General features: G+C 34.8%; 1 protein-coding gene across 2 annotated transcripts in view; it reads left to right on the top strand.

The window, feature by feature from the left end:
• GRK4 (G protein-coupled receptor kinase 4) overlaps positions 1 to 20,367 on the top strand; it is a 44,673-nt gene that overhangs the window by 16,372 nt on the left and 7,934 nt on the right. The window contains exons 4-14 of one of the 2 annotated variants that reach the window (XR_015258408.1): positions 1,141 to 1,218; positions 2,412 to 2,512; positions 3,831 to 3,923; positions 5,367 to 5,430; positions 6,210 to 6,350; positions 9,044 to 9,234; positions 14,808 to 14,845; positions 17,398 to 17,487; positions 18,024 to 18,232; positions 19,073 to 19,218; positions 19,834 to 19,971. Coding sequence is in view for 1 of the 2 variants with exons in the window: in XM_086746497.1 (XP_086602623.1) it covers positions 1,141 to 1,218; positions 2,412 to 2,512; positions 3,831 to 3,923; positions 5,367 to 5,430; positions 6,210 to 6,350; positions 9,044 to 9,234; positions 14,808 to 14,845; positions 17,398 to 17,487; positions 18,024 to 18,232; positions 19,073 to 19,210; positions 19,834 to 19,971 (1,281 nt within the window). In the remaining variant the exon portion in view is untranslated. The remainder of the gene's footprint in view (positions 1 to 1,140; positions 1,219 to 2,411; positions 2,513 to 3,830; positions 3,924 to 5,366; positions 5,431 to 6,209; positions 6,351 to 9,043; positions 9,235 to 14,807; positions 14,846 to 17,397; positions 17,488 to 18,023; positions 18,233 to 19,072; positions 19,219 to 19,833; positions 19,972 to 20,367) is intronic. The other variant, XM_086746497.1, reaches the window with a different exon arrangement.

Raw genomic sequence — 20,367 nt, 5'->3', positions numbered from 1 at the left:
ATTCTGTTATTTTCAGTATTGTGTGCGTGTGTGGTTCTTGAACGGTCATTTTTCAGTCTTCTAGTTTTCTTTATAAAGGCATGTAACTTCTCTTCTGATTAGTTCAATCACTTGGGACTTTCTATGAGGTTCTTAATGATTGTTGACCCAATATGCCCAACTGTTGTTTTGCATGATGCAGTCCTCCATTCTGGAGGTCTGCCATATATTCTTTGTGCCTAGGTGCCTGCATTTACATTCTGAGATACGAAATAAGTTGAGTTGGCCCAGCTTACGAAGCAAGTGCAGGTTACTGGTTGAGATTGCTCTTTTCTAATTTATGTTTCACCAGATTCTGTGTTATCTTTAGATGTTGTAACTTCTGATATCTGCTTCTAGATTATTCCTTAAAATTATTAATAGTAAGTAGTCCTTGGCTTTTTGAATACCAGTATCTATTGATGGCTTGGGTGTTTGGTTTTTGTCTGTTTTGGGTGGGGTTTTTTTGTTTTTTTTTTTTTTGTTTGTTTGTTTGTTTTTTTTCCCCTGGAGGTAGCTACCTCTGGAGCTCTGTTAAGCTACCAGTTGTTTGCTGCAAAATGCACTATATTGCCCAATAGTCCTTTTCTACATCACAGTACCATATATTACTAAGTCAAAAACCTCAAAATTTTTTATCTATTCAGTTTTATTTTCTCAAAGAATGAAGTAGGGTTTGGTTTAGATCTCAATTGTTTCCAGTTAACATGACCTTGTAGAAAGTAGTGGTTTTATCCTGCTTTTAACCGAAAATGCATGAAGAAAAAGCTAATGATTGTATTCTTATTTATTTTTCCATCTGGATCATTCTGTCATGCAATACTACATAAATACTATTTAATTGTAATTGATCTAATTTAACCTGTAGGATGCAGCTTCTGTAATTGCATTTAGACTAATTGTTAGTTTTTGTATGTTTTCCAAAAGTTAAATTCCATGTGCTTTTTTCCTTAAGACTGTTCTTCATACGTGTTTCACTGTGTAGCCTAAAAATAAGAGCCTTCAATTCCTTTTATATTAGGACATCGTGTTATTCATGATAAAATTTACCTAGCATCATGTAAAAGACTGAAAATTTTGTTCAGAGCTATTTGGCACTAATTTTCAATTCCATTCTTCTAGGCCGAATATGAGGTATCTTCAGATGAAAAGCGTATAGACTGTGGCCTGAAAGTTTTAGAGACTTACTTCACTAATGGGGTAAATATATTATATTGCAAAATATTGTCTCAAGTGTTTTGTAAATGTCAGATAAATACAGATCTAAGTAGTAGCATTGTTTTTAGTAAATTGACTTTCAAATGTCATTAGTCTTATTTTTGTAAGTCTTTCTGAAAGGTATACTTCCTTCTAAAATTGTGAAACTCTTACCAGCTTGAGCATAAACCTTGACTGATCTCTGCTTTTAAGACAACTACCATTACAATTTATTCTCCTGTGTTTTTTAATTAAAATACTGGTCTCAAGTAAAGATTTATTTTTTAAAAAAACAAATGCATTTAGCATTTAAAGAAAACTTATTAACAAATTAACTCAGAGTTTTGTAGTCTGAAGACATGAGAATGAGGAATTATTGAAGTTTTCAGACTTCTTACACACTCCTGTGTGGCCTTGCTTGTTTTGCTGTAAATTTTCAAATTGCTCCAGGTTTTCACAAAGTGAAATGCTGTTTTGTTTTGTTCTGTTCTAGAGCATTCTGTTTTTTGTATTTTGCACGGAGATCATTAATAGCTGACCTTTTGCATATATTAGCTCTTACTGACTGACTTTTAAGCATCTATTCTTTGGTATCCAATATCCTTTTCTGTGGATATGTAACTAGGTGTTTGCTTTCTCTGAATAGATGCTCCTTCTGCTTCTCTTACTTTGGTCATCTTGAGAATACTTTACTCCAAATGAAGGTCTTCCAGATGCCTTAAAAGCAGATAGAATCAAAGTTTGCTGCATCTCTTCTGATAATTTCTTTGGGACTAACATGTCACATGCAGTTTTTGGAAAGGAAAAAAAAAAAAAAAAATTTGGTCTGCTTTGAAAGTTGCCCAGATTCTGTGTGTGTTTCTTCCGCCTTCTATCCATTCTGCCAAACCAAATAGATAACTTGCTTTTGTGGTGGTATACTTATGGAAAGAAAAAAAACATTGACTTGCTGCCAAGTTTGTTTCCCTGGATACTGAAACAGTAAATAACTGCAATAGCTTTCAATGCATTTTTCTGTAACAGGGAACAAATAAAAATTTTGCCTGACTCTGACTTTCTTGGTTTTCTCTTTAGCCAAACCATTTTCCTTTTCCTGTATTAGCAGATTTCACTTCACTTTGAATACAGAACTTTTACTCATTCTATTGATTTACAAAATTACACTCATTGTTGCCTTTTTAAAAAATTATGTAAAGTCTGCAGCACACTTGCCAGAAATACCTCAGGAAACAGTAACTGAATGTAAAGCAAGACTGGAAAAGAACCCTTCTAAGGATCTTTTTATGGACTGTACTAGGTAAGTTGAAAATGCATAGTGCAAAGTTTGAGTATCACAAGAGAAATATGTTTGTTTCTGAGAGAAATGGGAGGTGAAGTTATTACACCCAGGGGTATTCTGAAATTATTGTAGGTAAAAAATTTGGAACAGATTTATTAAAAGTTTAGGTTTCCCTCGGATGTGATTTAGATGTTTGGCACTTGTGGAGCTTTTTCTTTAATGCTGTTTTTTTTGCATAAAATCACACTATTATCTGCTATCAAGTATTCTTTAAGTTAGAACAGTATTTCTTTTTATTATATTCTTACACTTTGAGTGATTTTTTTCTTCCGTGATGAAGGTACATGGAAAAATATGAAGGTATAAACTGGAGCTTGAGAAGTTTCTGAACACAATTTATGGTTCTTGAAAATGGGTTGAACTGAGGCCAACAGTTATATTCTGTAAAGATGACTGATTAGAGGATTGATTGTGATAGTTAACAGAAACAAACACAACTTGGTTTTGTTCTGAAGACATGAGGTGATACTTCAAACAACAGCAGCAGGGAAGGCTTTTCTTGGAGGGATGGTACATATTTACCAGTGTTGCATGTCTTTCTAAAGCCTTGATGTTTCTAATATTACTGGTTCTTCAAGGCATGCTTGATCATGTCTGAAGGATTACAACATGTTTTGTCACTGCTTGGGTCATCTCCCTAACAACAAAAATAAGCATACTTTATAACAGCCTGAAATTATACAATTGAAAGGGATGTGTGAGAACACCTAATAAAGGATCTGTCCAATAAATATCTAAATACAGGTTGAATAACTTGTTTTCCTCTCCCGCTGCCCCCACCTTGGTGTGTTTAGTTGAAGGGGAATGATAAGGTACCTGGTCTACAGTTTTGGATATGGCATTTAGTATTTCAATTTCAAATCCTAGAATAAAATTTTACGTACCAGTCTCCAAAGAATGTATGAAAACTTGTAGGTACTTTCCTGTAAGTAAGTCTCAGAGGCCCTATTTGTGGGGTCGCATGTGCATTGCGTAGCTACTGAGAGACTGATGTTTAGAGGGGCTTAAAGACACTTAATGAGAATGCAGAGGTCAAACTTCCTAGTTACTGTAATTAATGCCAGTTTGGCATTCACTAGTGTTTTGACAGGAACAGCTGTCTGTGACAGGCACTCACTTTGTCAGACATCTGGATTAAAACCATTGTGGAGCACAGTGACAATGTTTTTTCTGCCTAAAGCTTCATTGATATGTTTAATTACATTTTAATAGATTGATAGCACCTCCTTCTCCAGTTTCTTTTTGTATAAGATTGATTTTATTTTCCTGCTGCTAGAATTGTCCATGAATATCTAAGCAGAAGACCTTTTGAAGCTTACCAAGAAAGTGTGTATTTTTCCCGGTTTTTACAGTGGAAATGGCTGGAAAAGTAAGTTTATTTATAATGTTTGCTATAATTTTGCTTTGTGGCCGATTCTGCTTGTCAAGTTAGAAATGCTGTAGAGCCCTAATGAATGACATTGCCTGTCTAAGAAATTACAATCTGAAAGACAAGATGTAAAGGATGATGTTAATGGAACAGCGAGAGAGCCAGTACTCCAATGGAAGTATCTGTCCAGGAGTCTTTAAGTGTTAAATTTATGTTAGGTAAATGCAAATTTATTATCATATGGATATATGTTTGACTGTCAAGTGTGCAGTGGGATACCAATCTTTCTTGGGAATGCTATCATCCTTTATTTTCAAACTTGGTCTAATTAATGGTTAATAAGGAGATTAATCTAGTTTTATAACCCACTGGGTGACTGGGTAACATCAGTTTTTCAAGGTGGTGCAGACACAGATCTAGTAATTACAAGAAAGCAAGATTCGTATATGTCAGAATCTAGCTTGGGCTTTTAAATCAATACTAAATTAATGTCCAAACTTTTGTTGCAAGGCTGAAATTGGTACAAATGAATTCTAATTCAGCAGTACTGGGTATCATGATCATCCACTGAAACACTAAGGTGCTTGAGCGTTAATTTTATGGTTAATTCCAATTATTCAGTGACTTTGACTGAATTAGTAGCAAAAGCCAGGAAGAGAACTAGGGAAGTTACTCAAACAGTTAAATCAAATTCTCTACCAAATGAACCTGCATTTCTTGTCCTGAGAACAAAGCTGCATTAACAATGAATGCTTTGTTTTCTTAAAAAAAAAAAACAAAAACAAAAAAACAACCAACAAACAAACAAACAAAAAAAAAACCCCAAAAAACCCAACCCAGCTCAGCACCATGAAATAGTCCTGCTCTGATGCATGTTTAGGAGTGTTGCAGTACAGAATGGCTGACACCTTTACTGCCCCCAGTTATCTGTTCCTCTTCCACTACACCAATACCTTAACAATTCAGCTCTTGAACTGCTGTTACATACCACAACTCTTCCTTTTTTAAAAAAGCCAAACAAGCAAAGCAAAATCAGAAATGAGTTACCTTTTAAATGCTGCATTGTAAGCATGATCTCATTGAAACACAGCCTACATGTCAGCCTACCGCAACTGAGGGAAACTACTGGAGGTGATAAATTGACCTTTGATGAGAACAGATAAGGCTGTAACCATAAACAGCACAGGGCCTAATTGATCAACTTTTGTTCCTGCTATTGTGAATCTCTGGTGACCACATGAGGGAGCCGATGCTTCTAACCAGAGCACCCCTTTCATTTGCAATTGGCTTATGGTAATATTGTCTTCAGGAGGTCAAGGCAACTGTTGTTCAGTAAGATGTCATAGAACAGGAAGCAGAAAAAGAAGACAGACCTCGAGGTGGGGAGAGGATTATGAACTCTTGTAATTCCCGTTGCAGTAATTGTTTCTTTCTATTAATCAGGCAGCCAGTAACCAAACACACATTCAGGCATTACCGAGTACTAGGCAAAGGTGGATTTGGAGAGGTGAGTACAGAAGTATCTTCTTGCGAGGCAATCCTTAAGGGCAGGGGCGGGGGGGAGTTTAATACAGAGGAGGAGCAGTTTTTTAACTCTTGACTCTAAACAATCTACATTTGACACTTCACCTGGCAAACCGTCCTCAATCCAAACTGTTTTATTTGAATGTGTTCGTTTCAGTATTCTAAGTCACACACAAAATTGGAGAAAACTTCCACTGACTGACAACAGTTGCTTCTGTTTACAAATTTAGTTTGGCAATGAGAATGTGTAGTTTCTACTTAATTGCTATGTAGAATATTCTTGAACCTAATAGGAAAATCTATAGATTTTATTAATTCTGTTTGTAATTCATTGGGCTTTTTTTTTCCCTCTACATGTTTTAACCTGAGCCCTATATTGAAGGGGAAGGAGGGTTACTAAATTATTATTATCTTTCTTCCGCTTGATTATTTGTCCTCTGTCCTGCTTGCCTAGATGTATACTGTTACCACAGTCAGGTGCTTCACCAACACAAGATCCATAGTTTTACTGAACTATTGAACCCAAACAAAAATGAGTTTGCTCCTGTATGATCACTTTTTCTACTTCTGTAACAACTTTGTGACCCTTTAAAGTTGTTTCATTGGTGAAAGCTCTGTACTGATGCTTACAGACGTTCATTTTATGAGAACATTTGAGAGTTTCAGAAAAGAAAAAAAAAAAATGTTCTTTAAAAAAGAATTCTAAAAAAACCCTAGCATCTCTGATACCTTCCTTTTTTTTCTTTTTTTTTTTTTTTTAAGGTGTGTGCCTGTCAAGTACGGGCAACAGGAAAAATGTATGCTTGTAAAAAGCTAGAAAAAAAGAGAATAAAGAAGAGGAAAGGAGAATCAATGGCTCTAAATGAAAAAAGAATTCTAGAAAAAGTGAATAGTAGGTTTGTAGTAAGTATCTACTTCTGATCTTATTCTCAGAAGTTTGTCTTGCTTTGTTTGCTTCATTGCAGTCTCAGGAGCTTGTGGGCACAAGATATTTTTTAATAGATTTAGAGAATGCGTGACTGCTGAGAGAAATTATTGATATAAATGTTTTGTGTGATTGTGAGTAGTTCTGTGCAGAGAACTTTTAAAATCCAATATTGAATTGCTTTTAGTCTGCCTGCTTTATTTCTCACTTAGAACTAAAACATTAGGTTGTGTATCAGCATGCTGATGCCACTGAATTTTTTGTCCTCTGTTTAAAGGTGAATAGATTATTCTGTAGTACTCAGACTCGAATAATCACTTAAATTCTATTTCTGCTGCAGCCTATGACTGAGTATGTTTGCCTGTGTTTAATAAAGAGGATATTCCATATACTTTATTCCATTTTATTTTTCCCTTTTCTGTTTCTCTGTTCTGTCTCTTCTTCCAATGCATTGCGCTCTGTTTTCTTTTGTCTCCTTCTTCCCTCCCATACATCTGTTTTCTTATAATTAATGCTGATTTCTAATTTCATTTTTGGAGGTCATTCATAAATGCAATTACAAAGGAGTGACTTCATGAGAGTCTCCATTTAACTGCCATTAGAAGTTGCATATCCTGCATTTCTGTGACTTTGGATTGTAGAGTTTTTATATCCTTAGGTTAGCATTCGTTACTCTACTACGTGAAATTTGACTAGTATATCGATTCTGGTTAGTCATATTGCTTTGCTGTGCACTAAGGCTTATAGAGGTATCCTTGATGTGAACCAATTAACATAACGTTTTAATAGAAATTTTACAGAATGAAAATCTTAGTCTTAATACTTTAACCTGGTGCTGTCATGTAAATTATGGTCTGTTAGTAGCTCTAACTACTAACCAGTGAAATAACTTAGAATGATCAAAGATATACCAAGAAAACTTTCCCCCAGGTAATGTTTATTTTTTAATTCAATTGTTGTCATTTAAATGTTAATCTTAAATACATTTTGCTTTGTTTTTAAACCCATTATCTGGTAAATTTTCTGTCGCTGTTAAGAGAGGATTTTAAAGTACCTCTATTAGAGGATAGTGGATGTTATTTATAAATATGTATATGTGAGTTTGTATAAAATATGTATGTATGTATTTTCTGATAAGTTCTATGGATTTTAAAAAACCCTGTAGAGTACTGCCAGCTAAAAGAAAATTAAGAACTTACTGGCCAGGTACATTCATGTATTTTAAGCTATTATAAATAACGTTTTTGTATAAATGTGCTAATGTTATTTTCTCACAAGGCTCATGGGCTTGAATTGATTGAAATTAAATCCAGAAATTATCTGAATTGATCCAGAAATTACTAGTTGTAGAGATATGTGAGATAAGAATGAAACTTCTGAGTAATATTTAATCAATCAATAATTCATCAAAGTTGAATTTGAAATCACTTTATAGGATTGAGCATAAGTTATTTTCCTCTTGCCATACAGCGTTGTTTTTTTAATGCAACAGAGAAGAGCTAGGATCTCCAGTAATACTGGGTTGGAAGTGGGGAGACAATTTGTCATGCCTGTGTCACAAGTAAAGCCATTAATAGCCGGACAGGTCTGTTTAAAACCACCACATAGCTACTCAGGGCAAAGGTTCACAATTCGTATATTTATTTCATTTTATTACTTAGTATTGGATTGATGCTTCTGAAGGAAGATTTTGGGCTTATTACTGAATTATAGCCTTTATGTACTTGTACTGCATTTAAAAATATATTTATTGAGTCAAAATAATCCTACTGATTTTTATCTAGGTTACTTAGCTAATGTCAACTAAGTATATGCTTAAATCCCATTACTTTTAGTACAAGTTAGTTAATCTCCATAGGTAATTTTGAAGATCCTGCTAGATGATCATCAGCATAGTATATCTTTTTCTGTTGAAGCTGAGTTTGTAACTTAAACAATAGATGTTAAATTTTGCAGTATGTTACATTGTTTTAAAATTGGATTTTTTTTTTTTCATTTACAAGTCTACTTTAAAACTTTAAATGCATTTTTAAAACATTTACCTAAAACCTGAAGGGGAAAAAAAAAAAGTTATGTTCTTCCTTCCCTATCAGCACCGCATTCCAAATACAGTGAGAAGAAAAGCTATAAAGAGCTATACTAAGTTTTTACTTTTGGCGGGTTCTAAGCAAGGGAAATATGTGGTTATCTGAGGGAGGCAGCGGGAGGAATAGAAACAACACATTTAAACTTAAATAACTTTTTTAGTTTCTGTAATGTAGGCAAACTTCGAGTCTTGTAGAAGTTCAGGAAGATGGTTTTACCATCATAATTCCTGAGATATTAATAAAATAAGGTATATGTGCACATCATCTTTACAAAGAGTAATACATGTGCAGCTGAGGGGCATCATTAATAAATCTATTGTCTGAACGGAGCTCTATGGTATCTAAATAGATATGTCACTAAAGTTTTGTGTGGTGATGTAGGTTTTGTGTATACATGCAAATGAGTCTGAATTCCTTTATGTCTTCAAGTACTCCACAGGAGCTATTCTCTACTTGGCTGTTTTCTTCTTTTTTGTTTTAAAAAAAGGATTTATATGTTGCTTGTATTGGAAAAAAAGAGCTGTGAATCGTATTGGGGTTTATGAATGAATAATGGTCGTCTTCTCCCCCTGCCCCATTTTTAGGTTAGTTTATCCTATACATATGAGACGAAAGATGCCCTGTGTTTAGTATTAACCATAATGAATGGAGGGGATTTGAAGTTTCACATATATAACATGGGAAATCCTGGCTTTGATGAAGAAAGGGCTATTTTCTATGCTGCAGAACTGTGCTGTGGTCTAGAGGATTTGCAGAAGGAGAGAATTGTTTACAGGTGAGTGTCATCTACAGTCACTGTACTTTCAAGTTTCTATGTCTGTTCAGCACTGAATGTATGTATTGTTTTCTACTACACCAAGTTTATACTTCAACTTCACAGTAAAAGAAGAGAAAAAAAAAAAAGTTTAGTTGTCCTTTTCATGTCGTGTCCTTCAGAGTTACAGATCTTATTTGTTGTCTTACTGTTAATTTAGGTCTAGATACTTGATATATTCTAAAACATTATAAAGTTGATTCAAAATTTGTTTGTAAAATTATACATATATGTAAATTATGATTTACAAAGCAAATTCATTAGTAATTCAAATAAATAAATAAGTTTTAGGATCATGGGCTTTATTCCTGCCCACTCTAAAGTAGAAGTTCACAGAAGGCTGTAGAAGTCTCTTGCTGCTGTATTTGTTACACCCAAGAGGGTAAAAAGTCAGTTATAAACCATATTGCCCTCATGCTTCTGTTTTTTTTATTTCAGGTTCCTCCCACAAACACTTTATTGCTTCTGCATTAATGAAACTGTCGGGAGCCTCATGCATTGTACTTGAGATTGTATGATCTTACTGCTATTTTCTATCTCTGTACATACATCATTTAACCCCTGGCATGCATTAATATTACAGAACAAGTGAAACAAAGTGGTGGACTAAGAATGCTTTCTTTATAATTCTGGTGTGTCACACCAAGTACAACTTGCTCTCAAAGAGGATTTAGAGTATAATCTTGCGTAAATTTAATGTAAAGAGTCTTTTTTTTTTTCTCCCCAATATAGAAGACTGACATACACACAGCAGAAAGTGGCAGAACCACAGAGTAAATCCGGCTTACGCTGGTCATTGTATGTGGTTCCCTAAAGAATTTGGGCAATCTTGCAATGTTACACAGTGTGTTTTGGCATGCATGTAGGAGGGAATCAAGGATGAATGGTTTTGCTCATTATTCTCCTCGTATGGATCAGCTACAAGTTAGGTCATTTTACATTGCCCAAGTGAAAACAAAACTGATTGTTTAAAATACAAAACAAAGACCAAAAAAACCCAAACAAAACAAAATCAACAAAAACCCCACAGCCCTTGTGTTTAAGCCTAACTTGTTAGCTATTTGCCTACAAGACAACCTTCAATCACATATGTCAAATCCTCGTGGTGTTTGCCTGTACTTCCAGATCTTGGAGTGGTTGTGGTTTCTTCTGGAGCGATCTTAGTGTCTAGATCTGTGCTTTGTTTACTGCTATTGCATAATCAGTTTCCAATTATTAAGAATTTGCATGGCCTTAAATGTATGAACAAGGAAAAAAGTAGTTTCACAGCCAACTCTGAGTAAAATTGCCTCTTAATTAAAAGAATGGGAATTATTTTTAGTGCCCTGTTCATAACAAAATGAAGGCCCAGGAGACAGTTACCTTTCTGTGTGTTAATAACTGGATAAATTGTAAGATTGGAGGAAAAAGAAGGGCTTAAATTTAATCATAATACCTGAAGGCGTTATTTAAACAGTTCAGTATAGGACATACTAAGCGAGTTCCTGCCCAGTATGTAAACAGCTGAAAAGAGACTCCAATTATACCATGTCAGCTCAACTATGTTTGAGTACTAAAACTAGAAAATGTTTGGATAATTTTATGGTCTCCGTAGAATCACGTTGTCCTGTGCTTTTTAGTCTCAAATTAGCAACTTTTTTGTAGAACAAAGTTTTGTCTCTTTTGCTAACGTTATTTTTTTTTCCTGATTGTCTTGATTTATTTTTTCCAATTGTACTTATTTTTGTATCATGTATTTAGGGGTATAGTTTTAAATTTTCCAGTTTTAAAGTCAAGAAGCCAAAACAGGGGGCATGGAAGTCTTCAGAATGTCACCAATTACAGTGATATGGTACATGATCAAAATTCTCTATCAGGCATCTTAATGGAAATGCATTTAAGCAGCAATACAGTGATTATATACTGTTAGTGAAATAGAAAGCTTGGGAAAATTTGCCATAATTCTTTTATTCTCAGCAAAGAAGTTATGATGACAATCTCCAGCTTTAATGTTGTTGTGAGAGGAGAACATAATGAAGCACACTTTCATTGATTCAATTATTTATTTTTCCAAATTATGGTAACTAATATTTTTCATTCTCCAGGGCAAGAAAATACAGAAGGAATGTTTTTCTTATTTTGCTGTCATTTTGAAAGCATTAATAGTTGTAGGACTACTGAATTTCTGAAATTGGAGCTAGTTCTTTTTCTTGTTCCCATATCTCAAGATCTATTACTGTATTTATTTTCCAGCTTTAAAGGAGGAGTTTAAAACTCTCTTTTTAGACAAATAGCTTAAACTATTAAAGCAGACTTTAATTCTGTAACATATGGTTATATACTGTTTTCTTGAGAATGTCTTTTTGTGGCTATCGATCTGAATATTCACAGTGAAGTGGACTGTAGAGGCACTGGAAGAAGAGAAACTCGGAAGTTCTGAAAACAGAAATCCTCGGTGCAGATAGCAGTAAAATCAGTTCATCTTGTCTGTTTGTTCAGTTCTAGAATGTGCTGCTAGTCAGCTCTGTTAAAATTTTTTAATAAATTCATTATATTTGGGATGTGTTGCCATCAGTAGCAAAACGCCTCAAAGTAGAAAAACTAGACCTAACTTTCCATTAACACCAATCTTTATTGTGTGTTTCATATGTCTTCATACCAGTTATTAGTGAATTCCAAGCAGTGGCTTGGAATTAGTTAGTGCTGTCTGTAGGACCCTGGAGTCAATTGTGCCATTTTGTGAGTGGGGTTCCCACTGGATTAAAAGAACAGGTGTGGAGCTGGGAGGAGGGCCCCACGCTGCCCTGTGATTGAGCCAGTTTGCTTGTTCAATGGGAGCTTGTGAAACTACCTGTAACTTGCCATATGGTGCTGATGTTAGAAAAATAAGCAAGCAGACAGGAACAGGCAGGAGTAGAGCTATTCATCCGTCTGCTACATAGAAAGCCTGATAATACTTAGAGCAAAGTCAGGTTTTGCGTGAGACAGAGTGGGGAACAAGTGCCTGCTTTCCAAAAGGGACTTCATTGCTGGAGTTTTCCTGCAGGAGTTACCTGACTTGTCATGGGTGGCAGCATTTTTTATCAGATAAACTGCTTGAATACATAGATTCTCCCGAACTCACAAACTCAGATAGGTGCCCATAGCACCACTGAATGTGCCTGGAACTTCGACGATCAGGCTGAAAGACCTGTTGGAGCTGTAGTGGATAAAACCAAGTAGCTCTTCGCCTGCCTTGTGCCTAAGCTCAGAGCAGACATCGTTACAGTTAAATCCTCAGAAGGATTTTTATTTAGAAATTTTCTCTGTAAGAAGGCTGGTGTAAGCTATAGCACCAAGTGACTAGTGCTTGTTTAGTCCAATTTAAAATAAATATGTAATCTATATATCTATATAAAATATATAATTTAATATAAATAAATATATAATATATAATTTTCTTTAACTTTTTAAATGAACCTCTTAATTTTGTGAGCTTTGTAGTCCTTCTGCAAGCCTTTCTCTGCTCCATAGGGGAAACCTGCTGCCTCTGCTAGAATTGCATCGCTAGCTCTCCTCCTGAGCGTGGTTTCCAGCTCAAGCAGCCTGTTATCCAGTGCAGGACTAGTGTCGGTGTATTCCAACAGAAACTGTGACTTCGGCCTCTGTCATGGTGGAAGAAGGGAAGAGGGAGAAGGCCGATACCCCAAAGCTAGCATCCCAGAGCTAGAATTTATAGCTGAATGCTTCTAAAAGCTGACTTCCTTCAGAACTGTTAGGCCTAGAAACTAAGAGCATTAAAGAGATGGAATTTTGGCTAGAAACAAGGTTTACTATTGAGTGACCAAAATTGTATCAGAATAGAATTAGCTTCTAATAAACAGCAGAAGTTGCTAGTAAGTATTAGATTTGGCTTTAATCAGCCTTCTTGGAGATGGAACTCCTTAAACTTGTTTACGTATGTTAACCTGCACATATTTTATGGGCTTTCAAGTTGTTTCTACCTAAAGTTTGAGCTGAATTTTCTTTTGCTTTTTTTTTATATTGGTGGGGTGGTTTTTTTGGTTTTTGGTTTTTTGGTTTTTTTTTTTTTACTCTGGTCTCTCCTGATTTCTCTAGTATTGTAATCTCATATCTAGCATCAAATGATTAACATTATGAGGACTGGATAAACATAAAAGTATTAGAAGCAAACCACCTTGCTGAATACTTTATACAGTTAATCTCATGAAATAACGAAAGTTTAACATGAATACACATACTTCAGAGCATCAATTTGTCAATATTTTGGAAAAAATAGCATACAGATTTCTTGGTGAACTGTGTGTGTGTGTTTCTCTCTCATTTTGAATTTGAATTCTGGAGTTGCTCTTCCTAAAATTACTTCTTTTACATTATTTAGTCTTTTCTACTTGTATATGAATAACTGTTCTTGTCACAACAGTGCATAGACCCATATATGTACATATTGGTTTTAATAATTTATTCCAATAATAACTGAATATTTGGCCAAGTACTGATTTTTGCTTGTCCGTTTCTGGACTTATGATATTTATGGTGGAATAAATCTAAGAGACTGTATTGCAGTCCACAGACTTTCTGATGCATATCACAATTACATATATCATATACTTTATATCTTTCATACATATATTCCATGCATATACATATTATATATATATAAATATAAATGTGTATATTCTCAGTAGAATCTGCTAGAGGATAAATCCTAGAAGTAACCTCTCAACAGCTTCTGGTTCAGCTTCAGTGACTCCCCAAATTTTCCTTGGGGTGGGAATCCAAATTATCCCATTGAGTTTCTTCTTTTGTTCTTAAAGAAAAAATGTACAAGAAGATGCCTATAAAATTGCAGAATTACAGCACTGAATTAATTGCCCTTTTACTACTTCCTGAGTCTTATTAGCATTTAATAACTAAAAAAATAATGCACATGAAACTTTGATGTTTATAGAAAAGTAGTAGGGACTCTTAGAAAGCTGATTGCAAAGAATCCTAGCTAGTGGAAGTGCCTAGTACACTTTAGAAGCTGAATGTCCAAATTAAAGGAATGGATTCTGAATGGATGATATTAAGCCTATGCTTACTCTTGGGGAATATTACCTTCTGTTGATATTCTGACAGCCTGATGTGGAATATAGCGAGGTGTCAGCATCAAACTGCAGCAAGCACTGATGTGTTTTGCCATTGTGGAGCTGTATGGCTGATACTCTCAGGAGAAATGTCTTTCACTTGTGAGCACAAATGTGGATGTAAGTTGATGGTTCCTCATAGCAGGATTTAGTGTTGTGTAGAGGAAGCTTCTCATCTATGAAATATGAATTGCTGTTGTTAATATAAATGGGTCAGAGAGTTGGGAAAAAATGGATCTCAAGTTCTGTGGTTAAACTATTTGTATTATAGATCCTCAACTTCACAACTTTTTTTGATATAGGTGGAAACTGGAAAAAATTGCTTTAATCAGAATCAAGAAGTCTTACGTTGCCTCAGTTGCACTTGATGATGGCTAATAACTTTGCCTTTGTATAATTCACACTTCCATTCTGTTTAATTTGTAGAGACCTGAAGCCTGAGAATATACTCCTTGATGACTGTGGTAAGTAAAAATTAAAATTAATTTTGAAATTGGGAATTACAAATCTAATTAATACTGTACTAGAGATCAAAGGGATTTCTTCATGATAAAAGACCTTATTGACAAATGTTAACTTTAATTAATAAAGAAAAAACTGTCCTTTCTTTTTTGAAACTAGGGGGGAAATACTGCATCTTTGGGGGGATGACAATGACGATGTTTTGATGGGTCGATTTCCCACCTTGAAAAAGCTACTCTTCCCCTTTTGATCCTCCTTCTCCTCCCTCCTCTTGATTTAAGATGGCTAAAACTTTTATATGGATTTGTTCTGTGTTTGTCTTTTCTTCAGCTATGGAAACATGATCTGTTAGATGTGAGGCCAGAATTTTATTTAGGGAACTATAATGTATAAGTAATAAAGAAGAAAAAGAAAATCTGAAGCTTCTCTGTTTGTTTTAACATTTCAACTAAAACAGGTCTGATGGTCACTGATGCATATGTGGCTGAAAGGAATCAAGGAAATCCAAACAGTATGAAGAAATGTTTGTAGGTTTTTTTTGTTTTTTAAAAGCCAAATTTTCTTTAATGACTTCATATGAAACTTATCAGAATCTTTTGAATTCACTGTAGAATATGTGCAGCAATTACATTCTTCTAAGCTGTGGATGAATATTACCAGTTTGTTCTTGTAATTGCTGGGTATTTTAGGTAAGGAAAAACTGTTTTTGAAGTCATTAGTGCATTTTTTTTTTTTTTTGAAGTCAGCATGTTCTGACTGATAAATTTATAAAAAGGTGAAACTTGGAAGAAGTGACTTTGCAAGAACTAAAGCTCTGCTAGACATCAAATGGCATTCTTTAATTTTTCTCTCCAGCAATGTCTTGCAAAAGCTGAAGGCTTCTTTGAGGAAAAATGTAGCCTTGCAGGACTGCACTAGAATGCTTTCTTTTTGCCAGGGATTTTCTGATCTTGTTCCAGAGAGCAGAGGGGACTAATAAGAAAATCGCTTCAGGAGCTCAGATCCTGCACTTGAAAAGGAGTTCATCAGAAGTCAGGGAATAGAAGAACATCTGAATGTATTTAAAATAGCACTTGCTGCTCAAGAGCATTTAGTTGTTTCCAACCAGTATATGGAGTGGTACTTGACTTTCTCTGCTCTCTCTCCCCACACCTTGATTATCTATCACATGTAAATAAGAAATTAATATGCTATTAGCTAATATTGATGCTGTAGAGCTTTTTGAATGACAGGATATATGCACAAAGGACACTCAGGCATTGGTGTGGGCTACCCAGAGAGGTGATACAGTATCTACTCTTGGAGGCTTTCTAGACAAGAATTTAAAAAACCTTGAACACTTTGGGCTGACTGCTTTCTCAGAAGGTTGTACTAGAGACCTTCTGAAGTCTATTCCAGCGTGAATTATTCTGTGAATCTGTGATGTTTCTGTAAAGGACAGTGTCCCTGTCCTTATATCCACTATTAGACAGAAGTGTGGGTTTGGTTTGGTTTGTTTTTTTACACCCTACATATGATTGGCAATTTTCTGTTTTAAAATTGCATTGAAAATGCAATTGTCCTTCCTTCTGTCTAGCCTTTTATTAAGAAAGTAACTTATCTGTTTTTAAATTGGGATAATGTAAATACAATTCTTGCCTTGAATTGGCTTGAATCATTTGCTGTTGAGTCTGTCCAGCAAAGAACTGTATCTGTCCATGAGAATGTAAGGGAGGGTGGGGTGAATTTATTCCCATTGCCCTTCTTGGATTGTCTCCCTATCTGAGCAGTTTTGTTCATGACAAATAATAGTCTTCCACCATACTACCTAGACATTATAGGTACTAGAGGAAATGCCATGCATAATAGGAAAAGTAGTCAACTTGAGAAGTTTGGCTAATAAAGTGAAATAGCTGTTACCTACATTAGACTGATTCATGACAAGGGGAAATCCTAATATTGAACTGGCATGTTACAATATAAAGAATTCTAAGTAGGTTATGGCTGGGCTGCTTTTCTTTTGAGGTGGGAGTGGTGATAGCAATTCCAATTACTTGTGCTTAGCATTATTATGATGCTTTGTTAAAAGAAACCTAGTGTGTCCATAGAGGCTACAGTTTTCTCATATATGGAATAAATTGAGTAAATTTGGATGTTTTGTTAGGCAGTCAGAAAGCTAAGTGTTTGTGGTGGGAATACAGAATGGAAAAATACAAGTGTCTGATGCACAGATACAGAATTTGAAATGAGCAGTCATCATTTCTATTTGTCCTAGAGTAGTAGCCTATGCCAAAGCTAGGAATTAGAGTACTTAACTCTTAGCAATTTTTTTTTTTATGACCTTCAGGAAACCCCTTAGATCTGTGCCTCTCTTCCTTTATATATTTAAGGAGAAGTTGAATAATGATGATCACTCCTTTCTAGTTAAGTTAAATAAACGTAGTGCTATGAGTATATTAATCTTTTGATATTTTGGGGTGTTTTTTGATGAGGTATGCTACAGAAATCTTTTGTTTTAAAAGTGATGATACTTTATTATTTGCTGACTATATATAGTTTCTGTTCACATAAATAGGACATATCAGAATTTCAGATCTTGGATTAGCTGTGCAGATTCCAGAAGGAGAAACAGTTCGAGGACGAGTTGGGACTGTTGGTTACATGGGTATGTAAAGTATCCTTTGTTAGTTATATTTTACTGGAAAATTTGCTTCTGTGAACATATGAATGATGTCCAAAGAACCATTTTGGGCCTGGACTAGACATTTTATGGGAAGAAAGGTGGTAGATGTTAATACTCAATTATAAGCCTACTAATAAACTTGAAAACTTAACGCTGGAAATTCCAGCTTTAGGTAGAACTTTAACAAAGCACTTAATTTTTTTCTGAGGTTCAAACAGACTTAGGGTCACAGGTAAGCAGACAAATTTCTACCACACCACATTTCTTTCCATGCTTTGGAAAAACATCATTCTCAGTTTGTAAACAATACTGATCTTAAGTGTTAAAGAGCTTAAATGCTTCTCTTGGATATAAACAGAGTCCTCACTGTAGAAATTAACTTTTCTTCAAAGTACAGAGAGAGGAGTTATGCAAAGATCTCTGCACAGAGCCAAAAGAGTACGTGACAGTTTTTACAATATTTAATTAGTCAATTTAAAGTGAATTGTCATGGGAGTGTCTTTGTTTTTGTTTTGTAGCTCCAGAAGTGCTCAAAAACGAAAAGTATACATTCAGCCCAGATTGGTGGGGTCTTGGGTGCTTGATTTATGAAATGATTGAAGGACAGTCCCCATTCAGGAAGCATAAGGAAAGGGTCAAACGGGATGAGATTGACCGGAGAGTAAAGGAAGACCAGGAAACATACTCAGACAAGTTCTCAGAGGAGGCAAAATCCATCTGCAGGATGGTGGGTGAAGAGACGTAGAGGTTTGAAAATTAAATATCTAATCCTTTTAATGTCTTTTATTGAAAATTTTTCAAAACTGGAGTTCTTATATCTTTCTTTGGTTCAAATGGAAGTTTGTGATTGTCCATTAATTGTTCAATTATCAAACTTTGAGAATTCAGAACTTTTTTCAAGATGAAGGAAGGCTGCATAAATTGATTTTTCATCACATAAATGAAAAGGTACTCCTTGGACCACATGTAATTATAGGTAGAGTACGATAGCATGCTTAGCTTTGATACTGCACGGTGAGAAATGGCAAAGTAGTATACTAGTTTCCTTGCCTAAAAGAGTCTGTACAAGACAACAGCTTTTTTTTTTTTTTTTTTTATCTTGCATGTTCTTAAATTTAATAAGAGACACAATCTATTCCGAAAGCTTCAAAAGTTTTCTTTACTAGTTTTTGCAAATTATGTGCATTACTTAATCCCAGTGGAAAAAAAAAAAGTCTTTATTTTCTAAAAGTAAAGTCTACTGCAAAGTTCATGCTGTAAAATCTATTCAGCATGGCATCAATTAAAATATTTTCATATAACTTTGGGTATAATCTTCAAATGGTCTGCTTTCAGGGATTCTTTTGTCTTCTGAAAATCTTTTTGCTCCTGGAATGTTGTAGTTTGAATTTCCAGTTCATTTTGATACCATGATAAAGTTCATCTAATAAAAGGCCAAGTAACAAAATAAACTTATTGAAAGACATTGTATATAGCTGCTTTTTCTTTTTTTTTTTTTTCTTTTTTTTTTTTTTTAATTATGAGATTATATCATTGGATCAGCTTTTTTTTTCCTGTATCTTTGTAGTTACTTGCTAAAAATCCAGGGGAACGACTGGGTTGCACTGAAGATGGAGCTGCTATGGTAAAGCAACATCCTATTTTCAAGAATATTAACTTCAAGAGGCTGGAAGCTAACATGTTAGAACCTCCGTTCTTGCCAGATGTAAGTAGGTGAGACAGATTTGATTAGTATCTAAAAAGGCAAGAACTGCTATAATTCTATGTTAGCAATCATGTGAACGCCAGAGAAACCTTCAAACTTAGTTAAAGGGGCAGGAGAATGTCATTGTAACTATTGATCGCTAGTTGTTTTGTGGCATTTCATCTGAGATCACAAAACAATTTCCAATAGTGGTATTGCTCTAGGGAGCTTTCTAGCTGATTTCTTAGCCTTGAAAAGTCTACTTCCATAGCTCAGATGCTGAACAAATGAAGATTAGCTTTGAAGAAATTACTCTGGAGTTGAAAAGAGGGTGACAGAAGATGAGTGAATTCTGATAACCATAAAGAAATCCAGAGAAGTTGCATACTGTTTCTGGTTTTGATATTTCTTTTCTGTTACTTGCAGGATGGATGGAATTGCTCAGGTGCCTTATGATTACAGTCTTTTAAGTTTTTGCATTTCTGTTTTGCAGTATAGTGCAATTTGGTGATTAGCAATGTGAAATATAAAATTGTAGACATTTCACTCCCCCTTTGCTCATTGTGAAAGAAAAAAAAAAAAACAAAAACCTGCCAAACCCAAGCCCCAAAACCTTAATGAAGCAATCTTGTATTGTACTGCAGCCACGTGCCGTATATTGTAAAGATGTCCTGGACATAGAGCAATTTTCAACAGTAAAAGGAGTGAACCTGGATACAACAGATGATGACTTCTATTCCAAATTTGTTACGGGTTGTGTCTCAATCCCTTGGCAAAATGAGGTATTGTATATTTCATAAAATATTATTTTATTTGGCACAGCAATATAGAAGATTTAATAAGGGATATAACTACAGTATTAACTTTCTGTGAGATGTAAAGAAGTTTCAGCTTTAGACTTCTTTGCTGAGAGACTTCAGAAAAAGGTTTCTCCTGAAACAGAAACAACTTTCTAAAATGGTAAATGTGCATAAACAGAACCTGGCATTATGCCATCATAGATACAGCATACAGAACAGTATTTACCATCAGTATAACCACATTTTTTTTGTTCTTCTATCACATTATTCAATATTGCTGTTCATAGGAGAGGGAAAGAATGCTGTTCAAAGTATTCAAAAGCAAATAGGCACAGTGCAAGCTGTTTGTGTGTCATGTCTGTATATCAGTAGACAATC

The sequence above is a fragment of the Chlamydotis macqueenii genome, chromosome 4, assembly GCF_036417535.1.
Source record: "Chlamydotis macqueenii isolate bChlMac1 chromosome 4, bChlMac1.mat, whole genome shotgun sequence".
Classification (NCBI taxonomy): Eukaryota; Metazoa; Chordata; class Aves; order Otidiformes; family Otididae; genus Chlamydotis; species Chlamydotis macqueenii.
Note: the sequence above shows the minus strand (reverse complement) of the source record. Positions and strands in the feature narration are given on the sequence as shown.